The sequence below is a fragment of the Mytilus edulis genome, chromosome 11 (assembly GCF_963676685.1).
Source record: "Mytilus edulis chromosome 11, xbMytEdul2.2, whole genome shotgun sequence".
Taxonomy (NCBI): Eukaryota; Metazoa; Mollusca; class Bivalvia; order Mytilida; family Mytilidae; genus Mytilus; species Mytilus edulis.
The window spans coordinates 16,249,822-16,271,461 of NC_092354.1; the positions used below are offsets into that span (position 1 = coordinate 16,249,822).

General features: G+C 32.2%; 1 protein-coding gene across 1 annotated transcript in view; it reads right to left on the bottom strand.

The window, feature by feature from the left end:
* The window catches only part of LOC139495227 (NADPH oxidase 5-like), a 39,474-nt gene that overhangs the window by 11,633 nt on the left and 6,201 nt on the right, over window positions 1–21,640 (bottom strand). The window contains exons 2-6 of the mRNA XM_071283471.1: window positions 13,890–13,995; window positions 8,578–8,728; window positions 5,602–5,812; window positions 4,408–4,796; window positions 3,324–3,496 (exon numbers count right to left, since the gene is read on the bottom strand). Of these exons, the coding sequence (XP_071139572.1) occupies window positions 3,324–3,496; window positions 4,408–4,796; window positions 5,602–5,812; window positions 8,578–8,728; window positions 13,890–13,995 (1,030 nt within the window). The remainder of the gene's footprint in view (window positions 1–3,323; window positions 3,497–4,407; window positions 4,797–5,601; window positions 5,813–8,577; window positions 8,729–13,889; window positions 13,996–21,640) is intronic.

The window sequence follows — 21,640 nt, forward strand, 5'->3', positions numbered from 1 at the left end:
TTTAGAAGATTTCAGTTCCTATATTATTTCATTTGTGGGCATATAACCCTTTGAATAAACTAATATATAATTAGCATTCAGTTTTATTTGGGTTATTCTTATGATGATAAATACATAATATGATTTATAAAATATTTTATTTATTTTTAAAGGAATGTAACTAATTAATTCCTTTTTAAGTTTTTTTTTTTGCGTTCATTTTCCCTTTTTTACTTGTATTTATATATTTTCCTATTTTTAATCTTTTTTTTTTGTACTATTTTTTTACAATTTCGAATATTACCAGTTATAATGTATTCAAATTATTGACATTGTATATATCTTACATTTTTTGTATATTGTTTGTTTATCAAGTATATTATCACCCCTAGTTTTTGGTGGGGTTCGTGTTGTTTATTCTTTTGTTTTCTTTGTTGTGTCATGTGTACTATTGTTTGTCTGTTTTTCCTTTTTATTTTTAGCCATGGCGTTGTCAGTTTATTTTCAATTTATGAGTTTGACTGTACCTCTGGTATCTTTTGTTCCTCTTTTATGCTTCAATTGTTAGAAATATAAAAAAAAATATTTATTTTTTCTCATACAAAGCAGCGTTTATTATAAATATCATGTTTTGCATCAATTGACTGTCTCAGTATCTTAGTAATTTAATATCTCAATTCTAGTTTTTTTTCTTAAATCTTTCATTTCTTATAACACAAAAATCTTATAAAAGATTCAGTTTTTTTTTATTGTACAATGGTTGTATATGTATTTGCGAAAGAAAAGGTTGCTCTAATATAATATTTTTTTTGGAATTACGTACGTTAAACTTATAAACTTATACATTCAGAAAATTACAAGTTTCATTCCTAAAATACGATCTGAAGATTTATTAATCTAAATTCCTCAACAATATTTTATATACTTTGTTTATCGTTGTTTCGTCTACAGTGATTGTGATAATTGACTTTTTACCTGTTACAATCAATACAAAATTGAATATGAGGAACTGATAACTTAAAGACATTTTGTTTCGTTTTATTTTGCAAAATAATTTTACATTTTAATTGAAGAAATGAAGTACAAACGTCCTTAAATTGATAAATATACAACAAAGTGAATATCCGCGGAATAAACGCCTAATTTCTGACTTCAGTTTCAAACAAGTAGCCATATGCATGTTTCACACAGTGAAAATGATTTCTCATCTTACATATTTTATGTTATTATTTCATGTTTAAGTTAAAATGATGATAAACGAAATTTCAAAGTACATTAATTTTGATATAAATAGATAAGATGATATTCTTTTTAATCACCTGAAGAAAGTTTTTTATGGTGTCATATTATATCGCAAGATACTTTAACAATCACATTATACTGCCTCATTAAACAACAATTTCGTCCACAATTTAAATAAACATCTGACCTTGACAAATATAAGAATTGCAGTTATTTTTAGATCAATTTCTCCAGTTTTCTTTATGATTAAATAAAAAATAAGGATAAGATATCAACAAACAATTTTAACAATTTTTAATTTGCTACATTATCTCGTTAACATTTGGAATGATGCTGCACACTAACAGCTGTGACCTTTCAAAAAAAAATCATTAAAATATATCCAAAACAAGGGAGTTGATTTCAATGATGTTGGAAGGTGTCCTTCACATCTTATTCTTATGCGTTATAATATTAGTTACACAGTGTGCAATTGTCCTAATACGAGAATTTATCGGGTCAATAAAATTCATTTCGGGTGAGTCGAAGCCAAACCCGATATGAATTTTATTGACCCGATAAATTCCGTATTAGGACAATTGGACACTGTGTAACGAATTTATCCTGATTTTGTCATATTACATATTATTATATTCAAATTCAATGTTAGGACAATATCAATAAATATTTTTTAGATATTAAATAAAAAAAATGTGAAAAATAAAAAAATATTATGACTACAAAGCAACTCAATTGTTTTTTTGTTTTTTTATTAGGTCAATGGTATAAAGGAGATAATTCCAATTGACGTAATAAATAAGGGAGATAATTCCAATTGACGTGATAAAAAATTGTACTGAAATTTATTAGGACAATATCAGCCAATCAAATTGCGAGAAATTACTCTAAATCAGGATAATTGATATTGTGGCATTTTTGTCTGCCTCAGGCCTTATATTTCTTTCTATTTCAGTCATTAATCAGCCGAATATTCTTTATTGTGTTTGTATTTGTGTTATGTTTATCTTGATTATTCTTTATTTCTTCTATTTATTTCATTTATTCCAATCATTTTCAATTCTTTAAACCCTATTGTAAACCTCGATTATATCGAATTTTCATGGGCGAATGTCAAAATAAATTTTACAGGTTTTGTTGAGGTCATTTTTTATTCTGATGAACTAGTTAGGATAATTTGTCTTCTATTTTAAAATTACTTATATAGGAAGATAAGCATTCTAGTTTGTTCTCGCTTAATTCATTTTATGAATATTAAATATCTTCTTTATTAAATATTTGTTTGTTTCTATTGGTCCGAGAACACAATTATTTCGTAGTGCATTTCTTTTAGAACATAAATGAAAATAAAAAAAAATCCCACCTGCGCTTTCTCAAAGAAACTTTTACAGTGTGTTGTACTACTTTTGGGACAAATTATATCAAAATTATAGAAAACTTCATCGTCTCTAACTCAAAATATGGACAATTTTATCTTTAGGGCGTCTTGAAATCTTTTGACAGCTTCGGAAGTACTATTTTTCAACCTTTTTCACCTGGACCAAATCACTACTTTCCTTTAAAATTCTGGACCCAAATTTTTGTACAGTGTAATTTCACACCCTACTTGCAATTTGAGGCATTAAACATGGAGAAATAAATTTGGAAGGGTTATAAAAATCAATGGCAAGTAACCCACTGTCAACACTAGGGACTATATTTGTGAACAACGAAAATCAAGGGACGACAATTGTGGTCTCGGACCTATTGTGATAAGGAGTATGATGCAATGTTGACTGCTGTACCACTATTCTTAACATTTTTTCTAATTATGTCTGTTTGTTTTGTTCATGCATCGTTGTCAATATATATGAAATTTGATGCTACTGTCATACAATTCAGAGGTTCAGCCAGCTATACAACTAGAAACAATCCTTCATTTTATACATCAGGAATATGGCAGGTTTTGTCCATTCGTTTGTTATGTTTGAGCTTTTGATTTTTCCATTTGATTAGGGACTCTCAGTTTTTTTTGTGTTTTTACTTTATACTACTGTTTTAAGATACAGGACAGTACATGTCATGTATATTAGCTTCGTTGTGATATTCGTCAACATCATACTCACTTCATAAAGCCTAGAGCGAATACATGGCAACGAAAAAGTTACAATTATCATCAAGATGGACGCTGCAACCCAGCCAGTGATATATGCTGAGCCGTTTAACAACCCATACTGTGATACATCCGTTAACAAAATTGTTCCAACTGGGAGCTCTGTCGACAAACTTGATACCACATCTGAAAATATATATCATTCTTTTTTGTTATATTTTCGCTCATTGTAATAAATTGCATCACATCATTAGTGTACCTTTTTTAAATTATTGTACTTAACCTATAACATATATTATGGTATGTAAACAGCAGAGTTTCCAGATAAGGATTGATGTGCGTAGGTGTAGATTTTTTTCCCAACTAGTATTGTAAGAGATATAATATTGTTAAATTTTAAATAGTATAACGGAGCAACAGAAAGCAACATATAATGCAGATTCTGTAAAAAAAACAAAAACATATCATTTCGGGGCCTTTTGTAGTGGAGTATTTGCGGTATATGGTTTTGCTCATTGTTGAAGGACGTATTGTGATCCATTGTTGTTAACTTCTGGGTCAGTTAGTCTCTTGTGGAGAGTGGTCTCATTGCCAATTATTCCATATCTTTTTGTTTACACTTACATCAAATATTTTTGAAAAATTAAAAAAAAATAACCATAAAAACATGAAAAAATAATGGTCTCAAACATCTTTGGATGAACTAAGGTGAGACCCGAAATAAATTAAAATAAAAAAAATGATACTATAAGTCGAAAGAGTATTAGTTTGGAAACAAAATAGGCAAAAAATAATGTTAGAATATGGAGTTTATTTTTGAGATATATGCGTTTTAAAAAATGGCGGAAAAAGGATGACAAGATTTTTTTACTTTATATTAACATTTGTATTTTTGGGGTCTCAAATCGGAAGAAAAGAGGACTAAAATCTGCTTAAATCTTGGCAAATGACCATTTATCAGCTATTGGAGCTTTATATGAAAAAAAGTTGGTGTTACGGGGCAACCTATTTTACCATGCATTGAAAGATAAAAATCAAGGAGTCCGAAAACACAACTAAGTACATCCTCAAAACTCATTCTCTTAAACTACACTTACAAGCATTTCCAACTTGGCCAATCGTGTGAACCGTTGTGTAAAGAACAATCATTATTACTACATATTTATGGAACAACACATGTTTGTCGAGTGGAAGTCTTCTGCCAATCGTTGTGGATCTCACGAAATTTATGGTTTGTCGTAACATCAGCACCAATACGAGAGTACAGTTGAAATTCAAATTTTTCCCGCAAATTTTGGCAGTTATAAGGAATCTATTAGAATCTATGTTTTTCAGTGCAGCATACCCACCAAGAGCGATGCTTATTGCAATATACACCAATACTAAAACAATTTTTGATGTGTTGTGTCGAAGATAGACCATAGACCAATAGCGAGAAAATTGCAAAAAACGTCTTTTCTTTGGAATGTTGCACCACTGCGTTACACTGTGAATAGAAAGTAAAACAAATCAAGCTCTTTGTTTTCTCGGTTACAATTCTTAACTAGTTTTCTTGTTAAAACCTTCTTTGCGATTATCTGCAGTTCTTAACATTTATTTAATTTGGTAATTGCATGGAAGAAAGTTGTCTGATTGACAATCACGCCACTTCTTCATTTTTTTCATATCTTGGTGATATTTTTCATACATTAATTTCATTCATTTCATACATTTCATACATTTCATACATTTCATACATTTCATACATTTCATACATTTCATACAGCTTGTATTCATTATTTCAGCTTCATACATTAATTTAATTAATTTCATTCATTACATACATTTCATACAGCTCGTATTCATTAATTGCAGCTTCATACATTATTTTATCAAATTCATACATTTCATACAGCTGATGTGGTAGAATCTGCTTAACCTTCGGGATCATCTAAGATCACTCCAGTGTCTGTTGGTCTTTGTTTTAAGCCATGACGTTGTCAGATTATTTTCGACTTATATAAATTTGATTGTTTCTCTAGCATCGTTTGTCTCTTTTCTGCTTTGCTACTAATATTATGAAATAAGCATGGTTAACTACTGGGATTTCGTTAGTAACAACCTCTTATACAGGGAAACCTGGCTAAACCGAACCCTGCATAAACTGAACATCTGTATAAACCAAGCATGTTCTTAAGCACCGTCATATCGAATTGTTGTGGACCTGATAAAACTGAACATTGGCCAACACTGAACAAATTCTAAAGTCCCGAAGAGGTTCATTTCAACCAGGTTTCACTGTATTTTAATACCTGAATGTTAAATTGTTTATGAGACCAGGGTGTTTTTCGAGTGCCGTTTGAAAATCATCAAATAATATTTGACCGCTATTGTCAATGTCTGCTTCCTCAAACAAAACTGTTGTTAACTCATCAATATCCTCATCGCACAAATGTAAAGAACTTTCCTCGGTACAGGATTGCAGGACTGTTTTTAGGTCGACCTTACAAATTGATCCATTTCCTGTATGAAAATAAATACACTTTTATGTATTAAAAATCTGACAAGCATATTTTACTTTATGTAAGTAATCTTTACTATAACCCGATATACACTCTTGAAATAACCTCTTCAACTTTTCACACCTATAGATATATTGACTAGTTGCAAGACAAAAACAACCATCTTTCATAATCATGGTTTGAAGGTTTTCTGCAGTTGATTAAGCAAAGTGCACGAAAACGTTATGATATTAAGAGAAGTCATTATTCAAACTTAATCTTTTCAGACCACAAATTTACAATTTTACTGTCACGCAAATTATCTATGAAAAATACTAAAGCTGACCAGGGAAATGCATGAAAATTGATCGTTTCAAAATCTAATACAATCTTTGTAAAATGTCCAAAAAGAAACAACAAAACGTTGTCATTGGCTAATAACGTATAAGCAATGAAACTTCATCCAATGACGTTACATTTGTTTTCTAGTTTTTACTTTAATGCAGTTAAAATATTCATATTCCTTTAGACTTCAAATCTATGATTTTTTTTCTAAATATACAAATTTATTACGAAATAGTTTCATGAATAACGGCAATATATTAATAAACTGTCTTGCACAAATATCGTAATCACAAAATGATGTGATCTTCATTTATTTTTGTTCGCACTTCCAAACATGATTTTTGCTACCGCCATAAACCATGATGCATTCAAAATATTTAAAATTACTTCAATATGGGAGAAAACTGTATAATTTATGTAATGTTTAACCTAATATTGGCGAATGTTATCAATTAAAGATTAAATTTTAAAATATCATGAAATATCAATTAAAAATGACACGCATTAGTCAATTGGATTTTAATTTTTTTTATCACTTTGCCATGACACTATAAAATGTTAAGAATAAATGAATTACATAAACATTCAATGTTAGAAGACTTTAAGATCTGTTGATCTGATTGTAACACTTTATCTTTTTTATGGATTATTTGTATAATTTTAAAATGTCAATGAACTTATATTATATAACATTTCTGTACATAAACGAGGCCCCTCATGGGGGGGGGGGGGTCCTAGTAATCACATAATCAACATTTTTTTGCCAATATAATCACATAATCATTAAATATTTGCTTATCTTTAGTAATCAAATAATCATAAACTAAAAATACAGTCCTAGGTAATCAAATAATCATGAAATATTTGGCTTAATAATCAAATAATCATTAAAAAAAACGGCCAAGTAATCACATAATCAAAAACCCCATGAGGGCCCTCATAAACTCATAAAGTGTATGCTAGAACATATTTTTGTATCGTCATCTAATGGGGAGACCAATAATATTCGTGATGTACTTTAATTTTCTATCTATATATATATCAAATTTTATAAAATCTTTGGATAAAATAACAACAACTAATAACCTTCCCCTTTATGGATAGAAAAATAACTTTTTAAAATCCGATGCGTCATTGACCTGTTCTCGAGATTTACTTTCATCACGCGAGACCTTAAATTTAAAAGTCAAGGATGAAAACTTACATGTATACATCATGAGCCAGCTGATGGCAATGAAGGACAACCACATCATAACCGATTTATGTAATTATGTATAAGGTACTTTCATACAAGTGACATAATTAGCAAAGAAGAGGGACGTAAGATACCAGAGGGTCATTCAAACTCGTGAATAACAAGCAAGCTATACAACCAAGTTGTATCAGCCATTTGATACATAAGGAAACGACTGTTATATTATATGTAAAACGATTATTGACGAAATCATCTTTTCTCTAAAGAGACCTCAAATAAGACTTCTTATCGGGTTTATTTTAACATGAGCAACATAAAGGGTGCAACATGTAGAGCAGGATATGCCTACCTTCTCTGAGCACCTGAAAGTCTTAAGTTTGTTATGTTGTGTTTTGTGTACTTAAGTTTGTCTGTTTGTCTGCTTGTCTGGTATTCTTTTTCCTTTTTACCCATAGCGATGTCAGTTTATTATTGATTCATGAGTTTGAATGTCCCTCTGGAATCGTTTGACTCTTTTTTGAAATAGTGACATTTTAATTGATAATGTACTTCTTTATAAAACACGTTTAAGACGACAACTAATGCAAAATGAAACAATGCTGACTGGCATAAGAAAAAATAAATTAAAAACTGCAATTTTCGACAGGAAAAAATGCCTTTTCCAAGTCAGTTATACAACAGATGTTATCCATCCGTTGATGTGATTTAGTTTTAGATTTCAATAAAGTGACTTTCCGTTTTGTATTTTTCTTTGAATCGTGTTTTTTGTTAATTCTAGACGATTAAATAAAGTAATGTTTAACATTTAAAGAGTGTCCTATTTTGTGCTTCCTCGAAGTTAAACGTACATCAAAAAGTTACGGGCATTTTGTCTTTTTCCGTCGGATTTTCGGCCACCATAATATTATAATTTTCGTTATCAGAAATAGTTAGCTGATGCTTTTTTTAGCTTACTTATTAGTAAGATTATACAAATCAAAGTATAAAACGCAAAACAAACCCATGAGAAACCCTGAAAGAATGGCATGTATTCAAAATGGAGCGAGAGAGGATTGTATTACAGGTTGGATGTCCCATCATAGACATTTGTCTTAAATTATTTCTAACAGACATGTCAAGTATGATGCTCAATCGGCAATCCTCGGTAGAATCCGCTACTCTCCGGCCGAGTTATGACGAATGGTACGATGCTGAGATGCATTAACTACTTCTGCGTCTAAAACATTTGTAAGGTTTCTAATGATTACCGTCTGTATCAAAGACATTAAACAAAAACATGAGCTTCTGTGTTGGAGTTCCATTCTTCAGCAGGTATAGGCCCTCAATCAGTTCAATGATGTCGACATTTCCATTTTCGTCGGCGTCGAACAGACCAAAAAATCTTGTAGCAAAAAATGACTGAAAATACAAAATAGGTCTCATTCACTTTTGTGTAAAGATTTGATCTAATACTCAACATTTATACATTAGACGCTGGGTCGATACCTCTGCCGGCGGAATATTAGTCCCCGAGGGTACCATAATCACAGTCGTTAGTACTTCGGTAGTTATTTTTATTCTGAACAAACCTTTCTAAAATCGTCCTCTATCTAATTTGAAATTATAACCAAATTAATTTAAAATTTATCAGGCAAAGTTGACCAAAGGCGGATTTAGGCTTTTTTATGGTCTTATATTTCAAATTAAACTTTTACGGTTTATAAACACCAATGGCTTTCGAATATTTAGCTTCGAGCGTTTATGCTGTAGATAAACAAACAAGCGTTTCGCACGCTTTAATCTTAAAACATGTTGTTTACATTTTTTAGACGCAGAAGTAGTTAGCTGATGCTTTTTTTTTAGCTCACTTATTAGTAAGATTATACAAATCAAAGTATAAAACGCAAAACAAACCCATGAGAAACCCTGAAAGAATGGCATGTATTGAAAATGGAGCGAGAGAGGATTGTTTTACAGGTTGCATGTCCCATCATAGACATTTGTCTTAAATTATTTCTAACAGATATGTCAAGTATGATGCTCAATCGGCAATCCTGGGTAGAATCCGCTACTCTCCGGCCGAGTTATGACGAATGGTATGATGCTGAGATGCATTACATTACAATGTCTAATCATATACTATCAATAATAGTTGGCTGTTATATGGTTTGTTCCATTTATCTTAACTACCTCTTGTTTTAAAATGTTCACCAGATTTTCGTAATCCTATGGATTTAATCATGTATTACCATACAACATTGTGGCCTTCCTACCCCTTTTTTCATAAATTAATTTCACACAGTTTGAAAATAGCGGGAGATATAATGGAAATAATTGTGCAAATCGTGATACAAGCATGCAATTTGGTATAAAGGTTGACTAAATGATAACTACAAAAATCAGCTGCTGGCCATCAAAATTTTAAATTTTTTCAAGATGGCCACCGATCATTTTGCAAATGGCGTCATATCCAATTGGCTACATTTCATAAATCCTTTAAAACTGTGTTATAGGGAGAATCCAATGTGAGTTTTGATAAAACGTATATTACAGTTCCTAAAGTACGACAAAACAAAACATAAATAAACAAAAAGAGTGACTTCCGGTTCAAAAATGGCGGCAAAAATTTTGAAAATGTATTTTTTTTTTAAATTTCCATCATCTTAACAAGTGATATCACATTATTTGTTAAGTTTAAATGCCTAGTTTGGTTAGAAAAACAGGTTGCTTATCTTATAATTATTTGACAGCTGCCAATACAAAATCCCGTGCAAGGAAGGCCAGAACGGTAGCATTTACAGTTACCAACACAGCTGGATTTTTTGCCTCCGCATTTCAAATATGTTCCTGACAGGAGAATGCAACGGCAGCCGAAGAAGTCCATTTTGGTTGCCAACTGTCATCGATTTTTTCTTTCATCCAACCCCTGTGTTCATGACTTGTTTTTTTTCTTTTTCTTACTTGACTTGGTACATGGTACCTGTCGAATACATAAATCAGACTGAGCCCAAACGTGTCCTGCTTGCTATGCTTCTCTTTGGGTGTGCTTCGGAAAAAAACTCTTGTAGGCGGAACTGTATTTCAATGCCGCTCCTTCCTTGCTAACAATTTACATCGGGCCTCGTTAACAGCAAATGTTGATGTTATTCTATCATACATGATGCAAACGAATGCTTCTATGATGTCCATGTATGTGTCTTTATACTTCAGCGAAAAAAATCCGACAAAGTGTCACATCCACTGAATGCATGGACGAAAGAGTAGCTACACGAGGACCAAACGCATTTGATATGTCACGTGCAGGATGCCTTCAAAAGTCTTCATTCCTGCCAAAACCTATTCACAGTTTGTTCCACCATTATTTGGGAGTGCTGTAATTGTTAATACTACTACATCTGTGACAGTGCTACCTAAAATTACCGTTTTACATCAATTTTCATTATCATTCCGAACATGGACAAATATTCGTTAATCTGCTTCTCCATGATTACAAGGGGGTAGCTGGAAAATATCCTAATTGCAATTGTAAAGAACATTTTCACTATGAGTAAAATACACATCTTTATTAGTCTCTAAAGAAGCAATTCTGTCGGCAAGAAATTGAAAAATTTCGTTTCATTGTCATCTTCACAGAGAAAACTACAACAAACCCATGATGTTCTACCAAAACCAACACCTTTCCGTCTAGAACAAGAACCTTGCCTTTGTCTTGTCACAGCTAGCCTTTAAATTTTTCATTTAGTAAACATCGAATACAATGTCTATTCTTCAATACTTATCGATGCAAGATTTTATGTGAGGTACTTTATTATTTGCATTATCATCAAATATATTTGACCAACAAAGTGGCCTGGAATTAATAATTGCTGCCCCACCAACGATGCGTCAGAAGATGGATCAGGAAATCGCAGAATGTTTCAAGTATACCCATTTGCACCGATTTAATTCTACTGTTTAAAGTGACATCCTGAGACAAAAACGGAGGAGCAGTTTGTTTTTATGGATAAAGAAATGTTCCAAGTCAATTTGTCTACTGTGACATGAAATAAAAGTCTAGAAAAGATATCGCAATCACTTTTAAGGTTCTCTAGCTTTGTTTTTGACAAAGACGTTTACAGTTTATTTTACGGACATAATAGGAAGTTGTTCTTTTTGACCTGCTTATATAAAGCAGGTTCTCCTTCGTTTTGTATTTGCTTCAAAAGATCTTCGTATTGTTTGCCTTTGAGCTTTTTAAAGTAATCCTTTTGTGTTTTCGTAGAGTGTTCATTAAGTCGTTCATCTCCGGACCAATAGATCTTTCAAATTCTTTGAAAGTCTACTGACTTCGGGTCCAGCTACCATCCATATGTCTAAAAGGGATCGTCGGTTAAACCTATGACAACAACTTCGCCCTTCACAATTGCGTTATTCTGTGTTTGTGCCTGATCAATTGTGCTATAAGAAAAATATTTGCTGGTCTTACGTACAGTGAAAAAATCATTTTCAAAATCAATTGCCACCTGTGGGTGATGTTAGACATGTTAGAGAAGGGAATCCATATCTCAGAGAAAGTCGGTAACGATCGAGAATAATTTACACGGTATCATATGCTTTATTTGGACTGTTTGTTCAAAATCTGACTCATGAAATGAGCAAACTACCAAATTCACAAGAAGTTCTTAATTCATAACTGAACGCGGCGCCAGGAATTAAACTGTGGTCGAGATGACTCTATTTCCTTTCACCAAACTATCAAATCATTTAACGTCACAGATTCATGACATGATTATAATTTCTGTGTTAACTTTCTTTAGCCGATATATACAATTCAAGCAAAACACATGGAGTTATCCGATGCGCGTGTCTAGTCCAAGGTATATTTGAACATAGATAAACGAATCTGTCGTTCTAGATGTTGCACTATTGGTTGTAGCGGGGACACATGTCCTTCAACTATCACGTATTATATTACCCAGAATTTTATAACAAGTCATTTCAATGTACAATTCACCTCACATGACGATAAATTTATCTTCTCCGTACGAATCAGGTCATTCCCACTGAATATCCATTACTAAAAGTGGCTGATCTGCATTTACTATTGATGTTTCTCCCGTATTAACCGCATTTTTCGCCTTATCCATCTAATACCTGATCATTGCAACTGAATGGGCGTGAACAGTGTCATCATAGAAGTAACACTTACTTGAACAGCTACAGAAGAGCCTCGATTTTTAGAGTATATGATGAACTATATATATATAAGATTTATACCAGAATGCCCTGGTAGTGCATACAAATCGCTCTATATATCTATAAATAGTTTGCGCATTCGCAAAATTGTTAAATCATGTGTATCATTACCTTGAAAAATGTTATTAAACCAATTCATAATGCCATTGAAAATGCCAAAACACTAAATTTATAGTAAAAAGTTCAAATGGTTTTGAATGCATTTTGTTACTTTTTCGCGCATACGCAAACCCTGGAAATGTCAAATATTCATCAAACCTAATAACTGTTTTTCACTAAAAGAAGGTAAAAGAAAAGTTTTCGAGAAAAAATAAATATTTTCAAACTGAAAAAGAACAGGAATTTTAGAAAAAGGCCATGGCCATCTTGAAATATATTCTTTTAATGGCCAGCAGTTGTTTCTTAAAAAAGTGTAAAATAATTATGCTTTGTGGTAATTTTCATGCTTGTATCATCATTTGCACAATTACCTCGATTTTGCCTGCTTATATCTTCCGCTTAAAGTCATATTTGAAAATCTTGTATAATCTTTATATTTTTTTAATTTTTGTTTGAATCAAACAAAAACACCTATGTTTTGAGAATCATTTCTCGCCAAATTTTGTATCTCGAAAACAAGCACACGAACCCTTTTTTCTGCTTTTTTAGTTCCTTTATTCATTGTTATTATTTTAGAATAGTATTTAACATGTTTAAAAAATACTTGCTATTTTGAAAAAGAGCATCTTTAAAAGATATCTAAAAATACGATATATTACCGGCATTACGGACATATGCAACAAGAGGATGTCAATGATAAGAAAATGGACTGCTTTCCTATCCAATAAACATGAGTTCACCCAGTTAATAGTTGGATTCTGTGGCAATATCAAGTTTATTGATTTTTGATTGTTTGCAATGTTGTATTTTCCTAAATGTGAGGTCCTCCAATCCTTTACTGTTTTGTTTGTTTATTATTCCAGTCGTTGACTGTTTTGTTTGTTTATTCTCTCGTACGTTGACTGTTTTGTTTGTTTATTCCTCCATTCGTTGACTGTTTTGTTTGTTTATTCCTCCATTCGTTGACTGTTTTGTTTGTTTATTCTTTCATACGTTGACTGTTTTGTTTGTTTATTCCTCCATTCGTTGAATGTTTTGTTTGTTTATTCCTTCGTATGTGACGGTTTTGTTTGTTTATTCCTCCATTCGTTGATTGTTTTGTTTGTTTATTCCTCCATTCGTTGACTGTTTTGTTTAATCCTCGTGGTATCGCGATCATTTATACGGAATATATTATACCTTCTTTTTAAAAAACAAAAACCGTATAAACAAATACTTAATGAGTAACGGTCTTTTCTAGACTTACCTTATTAAGAGCCAGGGATTTCTCGAAGTTTTCTGCGCTTAGTTTTCCATTGTCAGCAAACTTTTCGAACTCTTTTTTAATCCAGTCAATCCATTCATCATCTTCACTGAAAAAAAATGTTTTAATTTACCAAATACGTAAAGGGTAAATATGCAGAGGGCAGAGGGTATTAAAAAGTTAATTCATGATTTGTAGGAGCTGCAAAAAAAATGAAAAAGACTGAAAATTAATGTTGTACATTACAAAAGGGAGGAAATATTTGACTTCAAAATTGAAAAATAATCAAAGCAAAGATCATTCATTTGTTTAGTATTAGTCGTTGTTGTCGTATTGTGACCAATCTTTCATTTGAAATATGGTACCAGGAAAATGGGATAAGTAACCATTTATAAATTTAGTGTATATAAGCACTTTTCTTTTATATTTTCTGAGCCTCATTCCTCAACCTCTCCGACCTCTCCCCCTTCGCCCCCCCCAAAAAAAACCAACCTTTAGATATATAAAGACCGGAATACACAACGAGAAGCATGTACATTCTTTATTTTACTAAAAGGGGCATACCAAGAATCGCCAAACCACCTTTAATATCTTAAATAAACTCCACCTAGAGAACCCGAGGGAGCCGAAGTTTCTTCATAACTACAGATAGTTAAAAAAAGGTATGTTTTTATAGTCATGTCAGTATGTCAGAGCACTACATGTCTGTAAAGGAGCATTGCCTACTGAGTTGATAAAATGTTAAGGATACCAGTTCCGGTATCGACTTAATGCCAGTAATTATTCAATCAAATTATTGTGTTAATTATTTTCAGATACTAGTGCACGTTAAATGCGCGAAATGTTATAACAAATTATTTGAAACTAAAACAATCAAGATAGACTTTCCGAGTATGCTATATAGTTATTGACATTAAAACTTCTATAGTTCCTCAGTTGTATGTACATATATAAAGAATAAGAGCTATATCGTGTAACAAGGTGTTGGATCATAGTTTATAATCTAAACAATTAAGAAAGTAATTATAAACCATGCACCTTTTTATCTTAATTTGTCAGTGCACTTAAAACACATATTTCAAATATTTTTCCTGTTTAGTATATATGTACCTTATACTTTTCAAAACTTAAGTTTATTCCAATCGTTATTTAAGGTTTTTGAAATATTTTAGGTTTAACGGTTCAGATGCATGTTATCGACACAAGTTTTATATTTTAACTTTGATATTTGATCACCAAAAAAAAAAAACCGTCATAAAACCATCCAACCCCTGCATTTCCAATTTACATTTATGCACTTGTTATACAACAAAAAGGAAAACCTTCCATGTATTTTATTTTAAATTCCGTTTTAAGGAGTAAATCATTAAAACACAAGTTGATGACGTCAGTCACATGACAAAAATATGTTTTTGAGCTGAAAGACAGAAGTAATACTGTGATCAGAATATAAGGTATATCCAACAAATGCCAATAGTAAATCATAAAATTATCCGTGTCATTGACATTAAAATAGTCAGTGGTCAAACGTGAGTTTTCTCTCAAAAAGTTAACTATCATATCAACTAATCTTGATATTGATCAAAAAAGATATTACCAAGTAACTGCACAACCGATGTGCATCAACTAAATATCATAAGATGTCAAAATGTTTATTATATTTGGCCAGGTAAATATTCAGGCTCACTTTTTTTTCCCTTCTGACGAGGTGAGCACAATGAAAAATATTTCTTAAAAGTATGCATTGCATTCTAACCTAATTAAATCTTAAAATTTGCATTTGTGGTTATTACATTAGAAAATGAAAACAACCCTAAAAAAATTTTCTAACTCTTTGTATCTTTCCTTCCTTTCCATATATTCGTGTATTTTTTTTGCGATGCTAATTAATGATAATAATACAATATTGTCAAATGAATCGAGTAAAATGTTGGTTAGATTATATAGATCGATAATATCATCGTGTATTTCATAAGAATTATACGTTGTGTAAAAATGTATTCAATTTGAAAATTTTTCTTTTCAAAAGCTGTACACCTAGAAAATATAAGAACATCAATACTGAAGGATAGTTGAACCAACATAAAGATCATTTAAACAAAAGATAAGTATTAATCCAACACATTTAACTCAGTATATGAATAAAGCTACGCGAAGAAGAATATTTTACAACAATATACATACTACATAATAAAATGTTCCTCGTTAACAATTTGCCTAGCTTATACTGTGCACTGAACAATTTGAAAAAAAAAGAAATTCGGTAAATATATAAAACGAAGAAGTATTTTATTTGGTACACGTTGACTTAATGAAGTCTTCCTATTCATAAAGATTGTCTCTCATGTCATCAAGAAGTTTAAACCAGGTGTGTTAAAATTATTCATATTTCAATTAAAACTATTTTAATTCTGTTTTATCTCATTAAATGAAGCATATTTTAAAATTCTTTTCATTGGTTGAGTTGTTTTATGGTTAAGCGAAAGAATTAACCAGGTTTTATAAAAGTACGAATAATTAAATATTAGTGGATCAAAATTATAAAATACTATTTCTATCTTCCAATCTACTTTGATTAGTCGATAGGAAAATGTTTCACTAATATAAAAGCCATATAAAATTTATTTTAGAAGCGTGCATTGACTTCGGTCATATTTCAAAGCAGTGTCTTCTATGTCTATATATAAAACATGTACTTCACCATTCTAACTCATATTAAAATTATACAAAAAAATATGTTTGTCATTCCGTATAATTTTATTTTTGTAATTTTACCTTTCTTATACATACGTGACGACAAAAAATTCATTAATAGTTTGTATTATTCCTTATTTGTATCTTTCTTTTGAAGTAACTATCATTGTCCATATGCCGACGTTCACAGGCAAGAAGGAATGTTTTTTTTGGTATATTCATTTTTGTGATCAGTTAAACACAAAAAACGGCTTATTTTATACAAGATGGTATTTCACTCAAATGGTAAACAGAGTTTCCATATTATTGTTGTACAGTGCAACCTGTCTTTTCCGACACACTGGAGGACCAGAAAAAAATGTCGGATAAAGCAGGGTGATGGAATACTCATTTTTGTTTCTGCAAGGATAGGCCTAATTTAGGACCATGAATATGTGTTGGTTAAAGCAGGATAATGGGATATTCAGGTGTCGGATTAGGCAGGTTACGCTGTGTACACTCGATTATCAAAAGTAAAAAATATAAAAAGTAGAATAAAAAAAAAGAAAAAAAAAGAAAAAAAAAAAAGAAAAGAAAAAAGAAAAGAAGAAAATTCCTTGTCAAATGGCAAAATTAAAGCTAAAACACATCAATCACATCAATCAAAAGGAAAATAACTGTCATTTTCTGACTTGGCACAGGTATTTCCTAACTCGGTACGATTATTTCCTGACTCGGTACAGGTATTTTCTAACTTGGTACAGGTATTTTTTTTTACTTCCTACAGGTATTTTCTGATTTGGTACAGTCAGGTAATTTTTTTTCTGTAGGAAAAAGTGTATTCAACCTGGTTGTATAGCCAGTCAACCCTCTTACTGGTTAAACAGTGGCAAAACATTCCTCATAATAGCATCATATGTGATCAAAACAAACATACTTAATAAATATAAAAGTAAAACGTAGACTTTCAAAAAGCGATTTGAAAAATCGCAGACATTTTCGCGGGGTCAAGTTATCGCTTTTCTGTGTATAAGGACATTTCGACATGCAAATCAAAGTTCCAGGCTTATAATTTAATACACAATATTTGCGTTTTGTCTACATAAGACTCTACAGTGACCCTCAGATCAAAAAAGTAAAAAAAATAAAAAGTTGAAGATCATTACCCAAATTCTAAACAGGGATAAAACATACACATTTATTTCAGACCTGCACATCAAGCGGTGAAGCAGATGAAATTGAGTCCCAATACAGTGAGCATATATTTGAAGTTTTTTAGACGAATTATTTTGAATCATAGACCACTTTTCAAAATAAAGTTATCTAAGAAAAAAATCACGTTTAAAAGTATGATATAGTACTGACTACAATGTCTTGTTGAAAATAAAAAGTTCGATTTAAGAACTTAATATGTTATACTTTAAACAAGAACTTACATATCTTTAATCAAATGATGAATAAAACAATTTAGAAAAAAAAGAGTCATGAAATCATCATCCTGGAAAAAGAAAATACAAACATAATTTTGATTTTGTGATGAAGATGCAGATAAATGAGTATTGCTAAAATGGTCCAAGTATTAAAAAATATTTAAATATATATATAACTTTCAAAAGATATACAAATTTTAAAAAGCGTCAGTCTTGCCTACTGCAGACCCCATTATGTTTATTATAAGCTACGGTAATTCACCGTTTCAGAATCTAATGCATTCTGGGTAATAAATTCAAAAGCGTATACCAAATCGTTGTGATTGGTTAAAAAACGTTCTAAACAATTGAAATCCAACCAATGACGTAAAGTTATTTTCGTTTTGGTGTATGAACAATGAGATTACCCATAGTGCTCTAGTTTCTGAGAAAGCGAATTCTCAGAAAAGGAAAACACATTAAAGTAGGACTTACTACTGATTAAAATTACGACTTTGAACCATGACTGTAAATGTTTCAAGGTAAAATACCTACGTTAATCAAACGTCAATCGTTAAATTATCAAACCATCCCTACATAAAATGGCCGTTATGTTTTCGTTTGAATTGTTTGAATGTTGTCATGTGAGGGCCTTTTATAGCTGACTTTGGAGTATGGGTTTCGTTCTTTCATTAAGACTGTACCCTGATGTCTAGTTGAAATTTATGTGTCATTTGGTCTCTTGTGAAGAGAAGTCTCATTGCCAATCATACCACGTCTTTTTTCTTAATATAAGCAAGTTCAAAGTCATAAACAAAATCCATAAATACAACGAAACAAACATGAACATAATTGTTAAGGGTATTATGTACAAGTTCTCATGTAGTATTCTATTGGTCTGTACAAGCTATTTTGCAGAATTCTATTGGTGTGAACAAGCTCTCCTGCAGTGTTATATTGATCTGTACAAGCTCTCCTGTAGTGTTATAGTCGACTGAACAAGATCTTTTGCAGTGTTCTCTTGGTCTATACAAGCTCTCCTACCGTGTTATATTGATCTGTAAAATCTCTCCTGCAGAGTTCTATTGGTCTGTACAACCTCTCCAGCAGAGTTCTATTGGTCTGTACCAGCTCTCTTGTAGTGTTATATTCGACTGAACAAGTTCTTTTGCAGTGTTCTATTGGTCTGTTCAAGCTCTCCTGTAGTGTTATATTAATCTGTACAAGCTCCTTTACAGTGTTCTATTGGTCTGTGCAAGCTCTCATGTAGTGCTTTATTCGACTAAACAACTCTTCTGTAGTGTTCTTTTGGTTTGTACAACTGCTCCTGCAGAGTTCTATTGGTCTGTACAAGCTCTCATGTAGTGTTCTATTGGTCTGTAAAAGCTCTTTTACCGTGTTCTATTGGTCTATGCAAGCTCTCATGTAGTGTTAAATTCAACTGACCAAGCTCTTTTGCAGTGTTATATTGGTCTGAACAAGCTCTTTTGCAGTGTTATATTGGTCTGAACAGTGCTCTTATGTAGTGTTATATTCGAGTGAACAGGCTCTCATGCAGTGTTCTATTGGTCTGTACAAGCTCTACTGCAGTGTTCTATTGTTCTGAACAAGCTCTTCTGCAGGGTTCTAGTGATCTGTTCAATCTCCTTCAGTGTTCTATTGATATGTACAAGCTATCCTAGGCTTGTAGTGTTCTATTACTCGTACAAGCTCTCCTGCAGAGTTTTACTGATATATTCAACCTCTCCTTTAGAGTTTTATTGATATGTACAAGTTTTCCTGCAGTGTTATACTGATCTGTACAGGCTCTCCTAAGGTGTTCCATTGATGTACAAGCTCTTGTAGGCCCGAAGTGTTCTATTGGTCTGTACAAGCTCTCCTGCACATATCTATTGGTATGTACAAACTCTCATGTAGTGTTATATTCGACTGAACAAGCTCTTTTGCAGTGTTCTATTGGTGTGAACAAGCTCTTCTGTAGTGTTATATGCGATTGAACAAGCTCTTCTGTAGTGTTCTATTGGTCTGTACAACCTCTCCAGCACAGATCTATTGGTATGTACAAACTCTCATGTAGTGTTCTATTGGTCTGTAAAAACTCTTTAACAATGTTCTATTGGTCTGTGCAAGCTCTCATGTAGTGTTATATTCGACTGTACAAGTTCTTTTACAGTGTTCTATTGGTCTGTGCAAGCTCTCAAGTAGTGTTATATTAGACTGCACAAACTCTTCAGTAGTGTTATATTGGTCTGTATAACCTCTCCTGCACAGTTCTATTGGTCTGTACAAGCTCTCATGTAGTGTTATATTGGTCTGTACAAGCTCTTTTACAATGTTCTATTGGTCTGTGCAAGTTATCATGCAAAAATCTATTACTCTGTATAAGCTCTTCTGTAGTGTTATATTGGTCTGGGCATGCTCTCATGTAGTGTTATATTCGACTGAACAAGCTCTTTTGCAGTTTTATATTGGTCTGAACAAGTTCTTTTGTAGTGTTATAAGCGATTAAACAAGCTGTTCTGTAGTGTTATATTCGAGCTCTCATGCAGTGTTTTATTGGTCTTTACAAGGTCTCCTGCAGTGTTCTATTGATCTGTACCTCTTCATCTAGTGTTATATTCCACTGAACAAGCTCTTTTGCAGATTTATATTGATCGGTAGAAGCTTCCTGTAGTGTTATATTGATATGTATAAGCTCTACTGCAGTGTTCTATTGTTCTGAACAAGCTCTCCTGCAGAGTTCTAGTGATCTGTACAATCTCCTGCAGAGTTCTATTTATATGCACAAGCTCTCCTCTAGAGTTCTATTGATATGTACAAGTTTTCCTAGGCCTGCAGAGTTCTATTGATATGTACAAGCTCTCCTCTAGAGTTCTATTGATATGTACAAGTTCTCCCCTAGAGTTCTATTGAAGTGTACAAGCTCTCCTAGGCCTGCAGTGTTCTATTGGTCGTACAAGCTCTCCTGCAGAGATCTATTGATATGTACAGGCTCTCCTTTAGAGCTCTATTGATATGTACACGTTTTCCTGCAGTGTATATACTGATCTGAACAAGTTCTCCTGCAGTGTTCTATTGATCTGAACAAGCTCTCCTGCAGAGTTCTAGTGATCTGCACAGGCTCTCCTAAGATGTTCCATTGATATGTACAAGTTCGTGTAGGCCTGCAGTGTTCTAATGGTCGTACAGCTCTCCTGCAGAGTTCTATTGGTCTGTACAAGCTCTCCTGTAGTGTTCTTTTGATCTACAGGAACTCATCCTGTAGTGTTATATTGGACTGTACAAGGTCTCCTGTAGTGCTCTTTTGATATGTACAAGCTCTCCTGCAGTCTTCTATTTGTCGTACAAGCTCTCCTGCAGAGTTCTATTGATATGCACAAGCTTTGCTGCAGGCAGAGTTCTTTTGATATGTACAAGTTTTCCTGCAGATTTCTATTGATCTGCACGAGCTCATCCTGTAGTGTTATATTCGACTGTACAAACTCTCCTGTGGTGTTCTTTTGGGATGTACAAGCTCTTCTGTAGTGTTCTATTGAACTGTACAAGCTCTCATGTATTTTTATATTCGTCTGAACAAGCTCTTTTGCAGAGTTCTATTGGTCTGAACAAGCTATCCTGCAATGTGATTTTTTTTTCTAAACAAACTCGACACTATCCCATTTTAAAAACATT